This window comes from Belonocnema kinseyi, chromosome 3 (genome assembly GCF_010883055.1).
Source record: "Belonocnema kinseyi isolate 2016_QV_RU_SX_M_011 chromosome 3, B_treatae_v1, whole genome shotgun sequence".
Taxonomy (NCBI): domain Eukaryota; kingdom Metazoa; phylum Arthropoda; class Insecta; order Hymenoptera; family Cynipidae; genus Belonocnema; species Belonocnema kinseyi.
This window is the reverse complement of record NC_046659.1, coordinates 5,555,154-5,570,095: the sequence shown is the minus strand read 5'-3', so window position 1 is coordinate 5,570,095 and position 14,942 is coordinate 5,555,154. Positions and strand designations below refer to the sequence as shown.

The 14,942-nt window shown below is 36.0% G+C and overlaps 1 protein-coding gene across 11 annotated transcripts in view; it reads right to left on the bottom strand.

Moving 5' to 3' along the window:
- Positions 1–14,942, bottom strand: part of LOC117169116 (probable tRNA N6-adenosine threonylcarbamoyltransferase, mitochondrial) — a 210,974-nt gene that overhangs the window by 85,018 nt on the left and 111,014 nt on the right. For 10 of the 11 annotated variants that reach the window (XM_033355285.1, XM_033355288.1, XM_033355280.1 and 7 more), the window contains one exon: positions 9,405–9,761. In XM_033355285.1, coding sequence (XP_033211176.1) covers positions 9,405–9,761 — 357 coding nt within the window. Of the gene's footprint in view, positions 1–9,148; positions 9,339–9,404; positions 9,762–14,942 lie in introns of those variants that run through there. The other variant, XM_033355286.1, reaches the window with a different exon arrangement.

The window sequence follows — 14,942 nt, the reverse complement described above, 5'->3', positions numbered from 1 at the left end:
CGGGTTACCTGACAACACACAATCAACAGATGTCTTCATTGGAAGAACCTTTACGGAATTGCCTTATGTCGACCACAAGAAATCGGGTGAGCAACTGCAATTTACAGAAAACAAAGCAACACCATTTGCAAACATGAGAATTGATGAGACGGATACAAACTTTATAAGAAAATATCACACTATCTCGAAATTGCATTCAATTGATCAATGTAATGGAAGCGGAGCAGGATTATCTACTTCCTTATATTAATCTTGGACATTCAGATCGGACGTTATATAAATTATCAGAGACTTCTCAAATCAGTCCATTGGAGGTGTTTAAATCACTGAAAGAAAAAGCACTAGTAACGTTGTCGTAAATCAAGGTAGACGAGCAGGCTTGCAAGGAAGATGTGGAAGACCTCCATGAAACATTGAATTTATTCAGCATTACTATTTCCAGAAATTACGAAGGATTAAGCTGTACAGATCTCATGAACCTGAAAATTCGAGAAACACGAGGTACTAAACCCATCTTTTGTAAACCAAACAGAGCCAGTGACTTAGAACGTGAGAAGATAAGAGAGCTTGTGAAATCCTTAAAAGATAATGGTATGATGACGGAAACCTCATCCCCATATGCCCTGTGCTTCTAGTAAAGAAAAAGAATGGATAACCAAGACTAGTGATCGATTACCGGCGTTTGAATACGCAAATAGAAAGGATGAATTTCCCACTTCCTAAACTAGATGATCATTTAAGGTCATTAGGTAACATTAAGCTATTTATCACGTTAGACATTAATAATGGTTATCTACAGGTTCCATTACATGAAGAATGTTGAGGATTACTCTTTGATGTAGTATTTCAATCATTTTAGATTTTTTAATTTTTGTCTATTTTAGATATGTAGACGATACATTTCTAATTATTCCTAAAGATGAAATTGAACAAACTATTAAAACCTTTAATGCATTTCACGCAAGATTACAATTTACACATGCATTAGAAGAGAACAATCCTATCAACTTTCTTAACATTAGCATTATTAAAAATGATAATGGTTCTGTTTCTACTAATTGGTTCCGCAAATCAACATATTCTGGCCGATTACTCAACTTTTTATCTAAACATCATCTACAACATAAAATTGTAAATATAAAGAACTTAGTTTATTCAGCTATTTTACTTTCTGACAAGAAATATCATAATGATAATTTAAACACAGTTAAAAATTATCTATTTTTAAGTAATTACCCACAAACTATTATTGATAAACAAATTAATAATAGATTAAAAGAACTTTACTATTCCATATTATGGCAAAATTTCTGATAATATGAAAAGACTTCTAAAAACTTATAAAATCACCACAACTTTTCGTATAAATTCTAAACTGTTAGATTAAATTGTGATTACATCTTAAATGATCATTTACGTAACAATATAAATGATAATATTTCTCACTTTGTTCTTTGGGATGAGATTGAAATATTACATTTGAATTCTTTTATTAAAAATTATTCGTTTTTAAAATCTTTCTTTTTTAATAATTGGCGCCCTTTTCTTCCGGTTTATGGCATGATAGGTTAGTTTCCTTACTGACAGTCACTCTTGGACTCATCCTTATGGGAGCAGGGTGATTTTCCCTTCTGCTCACATAAAAATGATATTAACATTTATTTTTAACTTTTGAACAAAATTTACTTTTTTTCAACTACTTTTAGTAACATTTTACATCTTAATGAACAATTGTACTTTAAAATAATAACTAAGGAATTCTAAATATGGTAAATAAAAGTGCTTATTAATCTAACCTAACCTTACAAAATTTGTTTTTTATAATATTTAACAATTTTACTATTTTAACTTTACAGCAGATTAATTTTAATCAGGAAATTTCCTGCTCGCATCCACATATTAACAGTTTACTAATTCACCACTTATTTTTGACTGATTCCAAAAAAATGATGTCTTTAGGAAACTAATCCGTAAGTACTTTTTTATTTTTAGTTACTAAGATTATCATACTATTATAACTGTTTTACATATTTATTCATTTACTATTCTAGGCTATACCTATTTTATCGGTTCTCCCGTGATGATGAAAATGGTGAATTTCTGAAACGTTGGGATATTCTCTTTTAATTTTTGAAACTAAAATAAAAACTTGTCCGATCGCATTATTAAATTTACTATTGTTACGAATTTCCACGCTCTTGTCGAGCAAGGAACCCACAAATTTTTCGATGGGATTGTCTACTCAGGGAATACACATTCGAAATCGTTCACCGCCATGGAATAAGACTTCTTCATGTTGACGCCATGAGCCGAGCTCCAGTTGAAAAGCCTGAAGCCAGTCTAGTGGAATTGTCATTCTTTATGATTATAAATATCGAAGATGAAATTACGATGTATCAATACGCAGATGACGAACTGAAACGCAAACGCGAAATTTTGCAGAAACCAGAAGAAAACCTAAGCAGGAGAGAGCAAGGTAAGACTAGCGGATATGTCTTACGTGAATGAATTCTCTATAAAACCACAGGTAATAATATAGTATGTTAAATAAAACTTCAGCGGGCCGACCACCAGCAGAGCTGCATCTCATTGTACCAGGTAAGCGACCTTTCAATGCAGTCCATGTCGATCATTTAGGAACCTTCGTTTCTGTCGAGAGAGGATATAAATACGGTCTGGTAATAATCGACAACCTAACCAAGTATGTACGATTAGAAGCTACAAAGAGTACAAAGACTAAAGAAGTTATCCAAGTAATGAAAGACCTAGTTTTGGATTTTGGGGCACCTTACCAACTGGTCACGGATCCAGGTAGTTGTTTTACCTCTGGAGAGTTCGCTGAATTTTGTCTGAAGCATGGCATTCCTCATTCCTTGAATTCACCAAAAGAAACTCAGGTGAATGGTCAAGTAGAACGAGTCAGCGAGACTCTAATTCCTGTTCTACAATCAAGTATCTAAGAGAGAGACAACAAAGACTGGATTATAAACCCTAAACGAATTGCACGAAATTTGAATGCATCCTTCAACAAATCAAGCCACAAGAGCGCATTTGAACTTCTCCGCGGATACTTCCCTAGACATGACGAGGGAACAGTAAGGGAATTAACCGGAGAAGAAAATTATGTCCTACCAGCAACCTTACAGGAAGAGGCGAGAAAAAAATTAAAGAAGCTCAATCCAAGTATAAAGCTTACTATGACAAAAATCGACGATTAAATGTTCGCTTCAACGTAGAGGATTGTTTTCATGAGAGTAGTTCCAGTTTCAACTGGTGCTTCAAGGAAACTACAATCTAAATACAGGGGACCTCTTGCAATTCATAAGATTTTGTCAAATGACACATATGGTATGTCAGACCTAAGAACTGATAAAGCTGGTCGGCGATATTCAAGAACTGCCCATGTAAGCCAGTTAAAGTTGTGGAAACCTGTGATAGATGATTCACCTTCTGATAATTTATGTAATAATGAATCGGATGAGAGCGAAAGAGCGAAATCAGTCTTAACAGTGAAGCTTCCGCGCGCACTAAAAGAAATGTTTAAAAACAGCGCGTTTCTAAGATTTCATCATGTAACCTAGCAGTACGCCCGAGGGCGAGTCGTCTTAGTCGTCTGTGTACAGGAAGGTGTGTGCGTTGAAATGCACTTCCGAAATCAGGGCAAGCCAAAATTGGTGCTGTCGTCAGTAAGTGTTTAATAGCCGTAAATGCCTGTTCCTGTTTGCCAGTCCATTCCCACCTTGCTTCCTTTTTTAATGGATTTTGCAGGGTCTCTATCATTTCTGCAAATTTCTGAATAAATTTCGTGTACCAAGATGCCCTTCCTTTTAATCTTTGAATTTCTTTAATCGTTTTTAGTTTTGGGAAATTTAAAACAGGTTCAATTTTATTCTCATCTACTTGTAAACGTTTTTTATTAATTTTAAATCCTAAATATTTTATTTTGGATGAACCAAATTCACATTTGTCAAAATCTATTGTTAAACCTGCATTTTTAATTTTATCTAACACGATTTCTAAATATTTTAAATGACCTCAAAATTTTCGAGACTATGATTACGTCACCAAGTTAACAAAATACATGTGATTTTAATTTAATTCTGTTTCAGATTCCTCGTTCAACGTTATCTGATGATATGCTGACCGAAGATCGATTTTTGCCAACGTATTTTGCTGACCTTAATGTATCAATATTTCCGATATTATAGAAATTAAGTATAAATCTTTTTAGTTATTTGATTAACTTTCCTAAAATCCAAACAAAATGTGTACTTCCCATTAGATTTCAATATCATTACTATAGGATTTGACCAATTACTATTAGAAGGTTCGATAATTTTTTCTTCCAGAAATCTTTCTACTTCTTTATACATGAATTCTTTTATTTTAGGTGACACATAATAATGTTTTTGTTTTATTGACTCATGACCTTGCACATCTATTTTATGGTTAGATAAATAAGTCGGTTTCAAATCTATCACCTAATGTTTTCTTTTTCTTTTAATCAAGCTTTCTAATTGTACTTGTTTTGTTTTATTTAATTCTAGTATGCTTCAAAAATTTCCTTGCAAAACTGTACATTTTTCGGCCTTTCTACATTTACACGTGTAACATTATTATTTATTACCGCATTATTCTTAAAATTATAATAATTATTTTTTCTGAATGCGAATAATTTTTCTATTATGGAATCATTTTTTCTCTATTTTATCTATGACTGTATTCAATTTAGAATCCTTTTCCTCCTTATGCCATTCCAATGGACCTTTAAATTCTGTTTATAATTTCTGATCCTTATTTTTTATTTATAAATTCATATGTATTTTGGTCTCGCTCTCTGTTTTATTCCTATCTGGGTTTGTTTTCTTTCCTATTCTCTCTTTACTTTGATAAGCCTGCTCATCTAAACTCTCCACACCCACGCTAGCTTGAGCCAATGTTGCATCCCTCGCTTTGTAGGATGTAGGGCGTGGGGCACCAGGCCTCCGTACACTCCGTGCCGGCTGGAATGCTGGCGGAATCGAGCCTAGTGCATCAGTTGTAGGGACGGCTTGGGGTGGGGCGTATGGTGAAACGGGAGAAGAGACTGCAAGGTAGCAAATCTGTCTCTTTCTCTCGCATGTGATTTCGCAAGCTAATCCTTGAACCAATTTTTAATTTACTTTCCTCACTCTTTCTATTCATATTTCCCTCTATATCTTACATTTCTGGTTCCTGTTTTTAATTATTTTCGATTCTATCGCATAATTAATATTTAGTAATTCCGGTAACTACTAAATCTGTTTCTCGTAATCCATTTTTACATGTAATTTTTCTATTATATAGGTTACTGCTATTCCTATCGATATTAAATTTGGTACCAGCCTTAATACTAAGTATTTTTGCCTATGATTTGATTTAGCTGAATTATATCCGCCTTTAATGGCCACCGTTTGCGGTTCCCTGGTCTATACTATACCAGCAATAATGTCGAAAATGGCCTAATCTTTTTCAATTATAGTATGTAATGGGTCCATGTGATTTATAATTTGAAGTTCGGTTTCATAATTTTGGATCCGTGAAATCCTGTGCACTTAGTATTAAAAGTTTCGTATTTTTATTCTGCCTTGTATTATCTTTTTTGGTATTCTGAATTATTATGATTTTTTTCTGCATTATATAGAAGCTATGGTATTTGCGGATTGTTTTCGTTTTGATGTATCTGTGCGTTTCCTAACAGTTGACTAATTGCATTTAATAATTGACCCTCTCGACACTGATTTCTGAAACTATTTTCTAAACCATAATTATTACTTTGAAATCTTGAATTAATAAATTTTGGATTTCCCTTTGAAAATCTTGGTTAAAATTGCTGTCCATTTTCTTCATTTTGATATCTCGGTCTAAATTGTCTTTGTTGATTTTGATTATAATTTTGTTTTTGATCTCTATTTTCATTCTCGTTTCAAATGTTATTTCGACTTTCATCAATTCCTTGATCATTTTTACTTCTATTATTTTTATTATCTGAAAAATTTGAAAAAGCATTTCTCGCAATATAGACTTTATATTCAATTCTTAAATTTTCGTATGTTTTTCTTAATTGCCATTCTAGGCTTGGACGCGGCATTAATTTTGTACATAATTGTTTCAATTCTATTATGAAATATCCTCTTCGCGTGTTTTTGCTCATTAACTTCTAATTCCGTATCTTCAAACTTAATAGCATTGTTTCGTATTTTATTATTTTGACACACTTAATTTTGCATTGTATTTAAAATTCCATCTATCATATCGTTCAAAATTTGTGCTTCATCTGAAAGTTCTTTTAATTTCATTTTATTACTTTTATTTTCTTCAAAATTAATTAGTTCTTCTGCACAATTCGAAAATTCAGCGTTGTTATCTAAACATGAATAAATTTCGAAAGTTTGATTATTGATGTTTTAATTTTCTTTTTCCTGACTTTCTATCTCTTTTTTAAGTTTACCGCGGCCTACTCTGACTTTCTCTGCTCTTTCCCTATCTACTATATCTCTTTATTTTCGAAGGTTCTTTTTCTCTTTCTAGATTACTTAATTCTAAACCTTTCTTGTCCCTCTCTAACCTTTCGATTTTTCTTCTCTTTGCCTCGATTTCCTCATGTATCTTACTGACTTCCAACTGCTGATTTTTAAAAGTGCTACTATTCTCATCTTCTATTCTCCAATTATCTAACCTATTTTCTATACTGGGAGACAGTATGCCAATTGCATGTCTCTGTACAGTACGGTTTTGCCTGTGTGCGTTTTGTGTACTTTCTGCATGCGTTTGTGTTTTATTTTTCGTTTTTGGGATTGCACCTGTCGCTTGACTTAACTGTACCCTCCCCCATTCTAATTTTCTATTTCGTACTGATATGGAAGTTTCGAATGTGTCCCCTGAGGGTTTACATTTTTCTTGCACCTTTTCCTATTCCTTTACACACACCCCACACACTTACTTGGGGGTGGGAGGGGGACCTACAGTTTAAGGTGGGTTCCGAACCGCCAAGAGCAACATCTTTAAGTACTTAGAGAAAACCTTTTTCTCTAGGGGTACCAATCCCACGATTCTCTGGAGGTGAACTACTTCCTTACAAGGCTAGTGTTCACTGCAGGGGCCGCCGTGGCTTTTCCAGAGTGCTAAGCGGGAATCGAACTTACAGGCCGACGAAGTGGGTCCAAAGCCTACGATTTAGCCCCCATGACCATCGTCCCACTATTTCGTACTGTTATGAATTCTAAGTTTCTTTCGGTTTTCTCTCTTTTATTTTCGTTTTCGACCGATGGTTCGATTATAATTTCTGGAGTTACATTATTCTTCCTACTTTTTCTTACATTTTCGACCTTTGGCTGATTAAAAAACAGCACGTGCTCTCAAGTGAGCTTCTCGGTTTTTACTACTGGGGGATGTGCGTGGCCTGACCACGAAGCGGAAGTAGTCACTGAGGGCGGGCCCTATGGGACATCCATATTGTCAGAGTTCGAATTTTAAGAAGGCGTCATCCAATTTTTGTCAGAAATTCACTGTTTTTAAGTCTGAACTCATGAGACCTTAAAATTGGTGGTGTTAAAAAAATATTCATCCTTCGGGCTTAGAAATTTAAATCGTTGATCAGCGAGGGCAACCGAGCTGAGTCCTCCGCAGGGTCCCTCGTAGAATTTCCACGCGTGGATCATCCATGTGGGCCCCCGCTGGGGGCAATCATCCTAAGAGGGCTAAGCGGGGCTTTTCCAGACGTTTAGTAGCAAAAAAAGTTATCAAAATCTATCCCTTGGAATATATCACTCTCGGGAGTATTTTTAGGAGAAAAGCTTATTAAATTAAATCCATATTTTTGCACGGTCCATGAGAAAGGTCTATTCAATTTCAGTTTCAATTTCAGTTAACTTCCGTTAAAAATTGTGAAGGAGAAAATGGATGTATCAGTAGAAAATTGATCGAACTGTATTCCTCAGCATTTACGACTCTTAGCGGTATTTTTAGTGGAAAGGCTAATTAATTTAAATTCAGATTTTTTCACAGTAAATTTAAAAAAAAAATTGTAACGGAGAAAATAGATTGTGAATGGAAAAGGAGAATGGTGAAAAATGTATGGTCGGAAGAATGTGGAAAAACATGGTCAAGGTTACTTTTTAAAACTTTATCTGGCAGAGCTAACCTGCAAAAGAAGTGCATTAAAATAGTTTTCGTTCGAATCATTTTGAATTCACACACAAATTATAGCATTGAAGTGGCTTCTTTTTGATGCCATTGATTTAATCCCATCGAATGCAGTTAAATGACCATATCAGTTGAATGTTATGCAATTCCTTCAGTGATTGGAGGCATAGAATGGGAACAATGCTGTTCACCGTTGTTTAATTACCAAATAAGTCGAATGCGATTTAATGCTTTTTACGAACGGATACATCGAATACAAGCACTGCATTCAATTGCAGTTAAATGATCATTCGCATAAAAACGAAATTTAATTATATTTAAAGCCACTGAAGTGTAGAATTTTTCAATGCTGTTTACTGTTGTTGAATTACCAAGTAACTCGAATGCGATTTAATGCGTTTACCGAACAAATAAATCGAATACAATCAATGTATTTAAATTTCGTTAAAGGAACATCTAGGCAAAAACGGAATTTGTTTAGATTTATAGGCATTAAAGTGTACAATTTTTTCAATGCCGTATAATAATCCACTTCAATGCTGTCGTCTGTACGGAGTAAAGAACAAATATATAGGAGGGTTTAATGTCAGCTTCTAATAGTGATAAAAAGCTGTCAAAGCCTAAAATATTCCCAAAAATGCTGTTAACTTATTAACGCTATTATAAAGTTTCAAAACAATCACAGTATTTAATATCCAGTACGAACACCAGACTTAAGAGAGCGATATTTCTAAAAAAAGACTTTTCATTTGATCTCTTTAATAGCCTAATTGTAAAAGGACTTGACCTGCAATCCGAAGTTCTGTAGTTTGATTCTCAGTGGACCTAAGTGAAATTATATTTTTCAGAAAAATTTAATTTTAAAGTTTAACTTAAATTATGTATATAGATGACTCCTGAGAATATGTTTTCCTCTACAGTATCGTCCAAGATTAAGGTCACCAGTCAATAAAGGAAATCGCTTTTTATTTGTTGCCAATGATAGTCTCATTTTTCAGTCCCTTTTTTAGTTACAAAATCCATGACCAAGGCAGAGAAATTTAAAAACAGATAGTATATTAAATGTTTAATTAAATTTCCCACGAACGTTCCGCAAATTTTCCTTGAAAACCTTCCTTGTTACGCGGACATTTAGCTACTTCCTGGTACCTTCCTGAAACATTTATCGGAATTCTCTGAACCTTCCGTTGTAATGTTCCAAGAATATTCAGGAAAACTGTTATGCTATCTGGTTAACTTACCAGTGTTCGATGATCATTTGGTAATAACTCATGTCTGTTGATGAATTCCATAGCTCTTTGTGTCCGTTGACATATATGCCTTGTGATAGCTAATTGATAGCTAGCACATAAGTTATAAATATTTGGTATGACTTTGTCTCCAATTATGCTAGACTTTCTTTCACATTCTAAAATATAGTTTAAAGCAGTAGTTTTTAGGCCCGAAAAACTAAAATTGCAATCCAGGGAATGAGTTAATGGTGCTGCAAAACTGAATTGTGTTGGGCTTTCAGCTCGACTAGCGGCGATTTCAATTGCTTGGCCACCATTTAAATTCGAAAAGTCAATAAGGTTTTTCAACTTTAACCTTCGTGCGATCTGAAAAAAATTTTAATTTAAACCTATTTATAAAATTTTATTAATCAGAAAAATCGCTGCACAAGGTAAAAAAACACATTAATATATTATCTTAAAGAAAATATGATTATTATCGATTTGTCTAATTTGGCAATTTTAGTGTTTTTGGTGTGAATGGTCAATATTGATACCACAAGATTTCGCAACATTTTGGATATTTTCAAACAAGCGATAACCTTATCCCATACTTCGCAAGAATAATTTTTTATACGAGATCGGAGAAGTTGTACTAATATTATATTACTATTATTGGTCGTTTTAATACGGTCAAAAATTCTTCTGTAACTCTCTAGTAAATTTCAGCACATAAGCAAGAAAAAATTATCTGATTAACAATTTTACTTCTATAAGAGATGCAGCCACACTTCAAAAATATTGTGCACTAATTTTCCGAATGTACTCTTTAAAATGAAGATGCAATGTTTGTTTAGCTCACCTTGTTTTCAAGATATTTTGACTGAACTTTTCCCATATATTTTGAGACGTCCTGTAAGTACATTAAGGGCAAAATACTTAGATTTAAAACAACAGAAAACCCGTAAGAAGCTCCTCTAGCACTCAAGCTATAAACCCTATTGTGCTGCATCCTTAAATATACACTCTCAGTAGTTTACTCCAGACCTCCTTATGAAACCTATTATGTCAATCAATGATCGCGTTGTAATTTCCTTAGGTGCCATGAAATGGGCCCCTAGAGTTTGCTAACTGAGCCTATCTAATTCCGAGGACTGGCATAATACATGTAGGGACGTTTTATCATACCTGCCTAATTTCCTGCATTCTGTCTTCGGGTTATATCTGATTTTGTGTATGATAGTTCAAGCGATTGTGACCAGTGAGCATCCAAATCACTGGCCACTTTGTTCTTTTCTGCAAGTTGGTTTAAAACCATTTTGCATTCCCAGCCCAGTTCTAATGTCTTGCCTGCTTTCCCCACTGCTGTTAATGTCGCGAGGTTATATGAGATTTCGTCTTGGAGGATAGAGTTAACATTTGCTTTTCACATATACCTGCTTGGAATGCAGACAAAAAAAGCTTTGGTGAAATTAAAGCGTTTTGTTATTTTATTTTGCCGCGACTCTCGAATCGGGAGTGTGCTGATGTCACTTGGGAACCAAGTGTGACTAGTCCCCAAAATCCAGCTATTTACACTTGCTAAGCGGCCCATTGTGCGTGCCGCTCTTATAGTTATCGCAATATGTAATGGTTCTTCACAGAGCATGAATCCTGTCGCCGCTGTGGACGTAGTCCTCATTGTCAAACCCCTAAATGCTAGTGTTTGTAATCGTTGCAACCTGTCCTGCATCGTCTAAAGTTCCGAGCGTAGTCACCAGAATGCAGCCACATCTAGGGACCTTGGTTTAAGGACAGCAGAGTATTTAACCAAAGCAGAGTATTTAACCGAATCTAAAAAGCTCAGCCTACTGCCAAAGAATACAGGGACGTCCTCCTCGCGGGGGAGGGGGGGGGGGTAACCGCGTGGCGCTTTCTCCTAACTAGGCCTTCGCCACATCTGGAGTATTGCTGAAGGCACCCTCTATATCCAAGTACGCGTCCACAGCATTCCCCTTTTGTTCCAGCTGCAGCTCGAATTTTGCCACGACAGTATGAAGAGCAGTTTCTACCAAGCATCCTGACTTAAAAGCATGCTGCCCACTGGGTAGCGGGGAGATTAGAAGCTGTGTACGTTAAGCTGATAGGCCGGAACTCTTTTGCAGCAGAGTAACTCTCCTTTTTAGGTTTGGTATTGAATGCCACTCTACCACCCTTGCACGCCGATGGCACGTGTTTTAGAGCAATGCTTGTCCTAAATAATTTCACCAGTGGAGGGACGAAGAAATACATGCCATTTTTGTAAAAGCTCTAGATAGATTCAATCCGCCTCTGGTGATTTAAAGGGACACAAGTACCCTACAAGCCATTGCACCTATTTTTGTCAACGCCCTTGGCGGTGAAATTTCAATCGCCCTTTTCCATCTCTTGGCTCCGGCCTTCCTCCTCTTGGACGCTTCGGATTCGCTAAAAACCCGGGAAATAGACTTTCATCTGGTAAGTCAGCGCTGCTTCTTTATTTTCGGCAAACCCCCATTCTCGAGTCTTATTAGCCCAAGGCGAACTTCCATGTTTTTCTCCAGGATCTTGTGGAGGCTCACTGTTTCCGAAATGTCTTTCGACTCCTAGAAGAAGCCCCTCCAATCTTCCTGTATATATATTTTTATATTCGTATTCCATTAATGCTGGGCCATATTATAGATGTCCCAGTCTCACCGCAATTTAGTTCTATTTGCCCTGTTGCTCAATGCTCATGTCTTTTTACGGAGTTTCTCTGCGTAATTCCACAAGCTTATCTCTGAGTTCCTTCTTATATGAGTTCCAAAATTTATTTCCGGGATTTTTGATTTTGAAACCGCCGGTTTTCCGAAACAGCTGATTCCGAAGGTTTTTGAGATGCTGAAATACAATTTTTCGTAGTTTATGTTTATTTAATCTATCCTTTTTACGGACTTAAGGGCCTCCGTGCCCTTTATAATTATTTACTAAAGTGTCCTAATTAAGTTATCCTAACCTAAATATATAGATTAAATTCGAACCTATCTGCTACTGTCTACTATTTACAGTGTATATGGGGACGAGCGAGCTTCCAGGGCTTACGTTTCCCCTTACCATCTTTTAATTTTATAGTTTTTCGACTTTCTGATTTACTTTTATAATTTAATTTTTTTTATTTTTATTTGTCGAAGCAAAATCTTGCCTTTATCTAGCTTCTCGCCCCTTTTTCCTATCAGTTCTTCCACTTTCTACATCCACCCTACACCTTGGCGATTTCCATTCAGAAATGTGTGTAATTGAAGTACATTCGAAGGAGTAATGCGCTGTTGCCAAGTCGTTCCAGTATCCCTCGAATCATTCGAGAGATTAGAAGTGAGTGAAAATGAGTTTTGCGTAAGCCAAATAGTTTAAAGCGGCCTTCTTGTGTACCCATCCAAAAAGATCACTTATGACCTACAATGCGGCTGCCAAATACCTCAGGAAGTCGAAGAGGTTCGTAAAGAGGTGGGTTGACCGGTTTAAAGTCGATCAAACAGTTGACGATCTTCCCGTAAGAGGCAAATTACGATCAACAACAAGAGAGCAGGATAAAATCATAAGGAAAGAAAGCCCATAAGGAAAAATAGAAGGCATGGGCTGCTGGAAAGCAGAAAATGGTATTACAACTTTGGACTGGACATCGTAGTCCCCCAAAGTGAATGCAATTGAAAACGTTTGGAGTATTTCAAAGAGAAAACTTGCGGGAAAATGTTTTTTTACCCTGAAACAGTTCTCGCAAAAATTTAGAAGATATGGCGAGAATTACCAAAAGGCTATGCAGAAACAGACGTATCCTCTGTAAGCCTGCACTCCCTTCCTGGATACCACATTCTTTCTTAACCCGCTATCTCTTACTCTCCCACTTTAATTCTCCTATATTGCATGATTGGGCAATTTTGCTCGTATTTCCCCTCTTCAGCTTCTTTTAAAACTTCCAAGCTCTCTTAAGTTGCCTAACTATCAACGTCTCTCTTCCCAGTTCTTCTCTCAACATATATCGATGAAGAAGTTCCACTCTCTTATGCGCCTTCCATTCCAAAATCTATAACTCCATTAACACAAGACTATCCAGCCTAACATATCGAACATCTATACTCTTATCTTTGAGTCGTTATTGAGCCTTATCCTCCCTATGCCTGTTACTTTACCCATTATTTTACTTGCTCACTTCAACCTTTTCCCCTTGCTGTTCGTTACCGTCCTCTGCTTTATGCCAGAATCCTAAGATTGTATTGTACTTTACTTCTTTCATTCCTGAATCACATTATCTTGACCTCACTCACATTCACCCCTAAATATTTTCCGCTCACATTATTTGCTGAAAGTACAACATCACCCGCATACGCTAGAAAGTAAATCTTAATGCTACTTGGGACTTCCCTATTTTCCTTTAGCTTTTCCTCCATTACTGCGAACATCATGCTAAACAATAGCTGACTCAACGGAAAACTGTAGCTCCTTCTGTTCTGTGGATGGCTACATTCAGAAATAAAAAGATTCTGATAAAACGCGCAAATCATGCCTGTGTTACATACAAATTTTTATCATATACTCTCTCCATCTGAATTAGTGGATGTTTAACAATTGCCTAAAGAGTCACCTAAAAAATGCCACAGAAAAAGAGTTTCCTGTGTCGTAATCAGTTGCCTACTGAAAACTGATTTGGTTGGCAATTTGTTGTATAAGAGTATGCGTTTGTATGTATATGTGACACCTTGACCTAAGAGAGTATACGTATATACTCCCTTAGGTAAGGTGTTACAGATACACACACACTCATACTCTCAGGCAGCATATTGCACACCTCTCTCATGTGTTGAGACCAGTTGCCTACTGAAAACTGATTATGTGTACAATATCCTGCATAAGAGTATGAGTTTGTGTATAAATATGTGATTCCTTGAACTAAGAGAGTATAGGTATATACTCCCTTAGGTTAAGGTGTCAGGCACACGCACTTATACTGTTATGCAGCATATTGCACACCTAATCGGTTTTCAGTAGGCAACTGGTCTCGACACAGGAGAGACAATTTCTGCATCATTTTTCGGGCGTACCTTTAGACCTTTGTCTTTGTTCTTACTCAATTGAATAACTTGTAGACTCGCGAATTAATCAAAAGTAGAGTTTACCAGTGTTGAGACCCAAATGAAAGTTTAAATCTAGTTTTCCTTTTAAGTACGTGACAGTATACACTCGACAAAATCCATCGAAATTTAATAGTTGTTTTCAGCATCTAATTTAGCTGCCTAGGACGTCGGCAGCTATCGCCGGATTATCTTAAGCCTTTTGAAACTCAACTTTTTACTGAAATTTTCATTTAGCACCTTCGTTACTTAGTATGAGCTCACCTAAATAACCTAGAGGTTCCAAGGCCGTGTGTACCTTTATAGTTATTACTGTTAAATTGCTTTTTCGCCTCTATTGGGCCTCCAGCCTCGATCTGGGGTTTTCCGGTTTTAAAGTAATAACCCTCCAACGAAACATCGACTGGAATTTCATTTCCTCTCCAACCACCAAAATTGTCAAACTTCGCTCTCATCATCTATACCT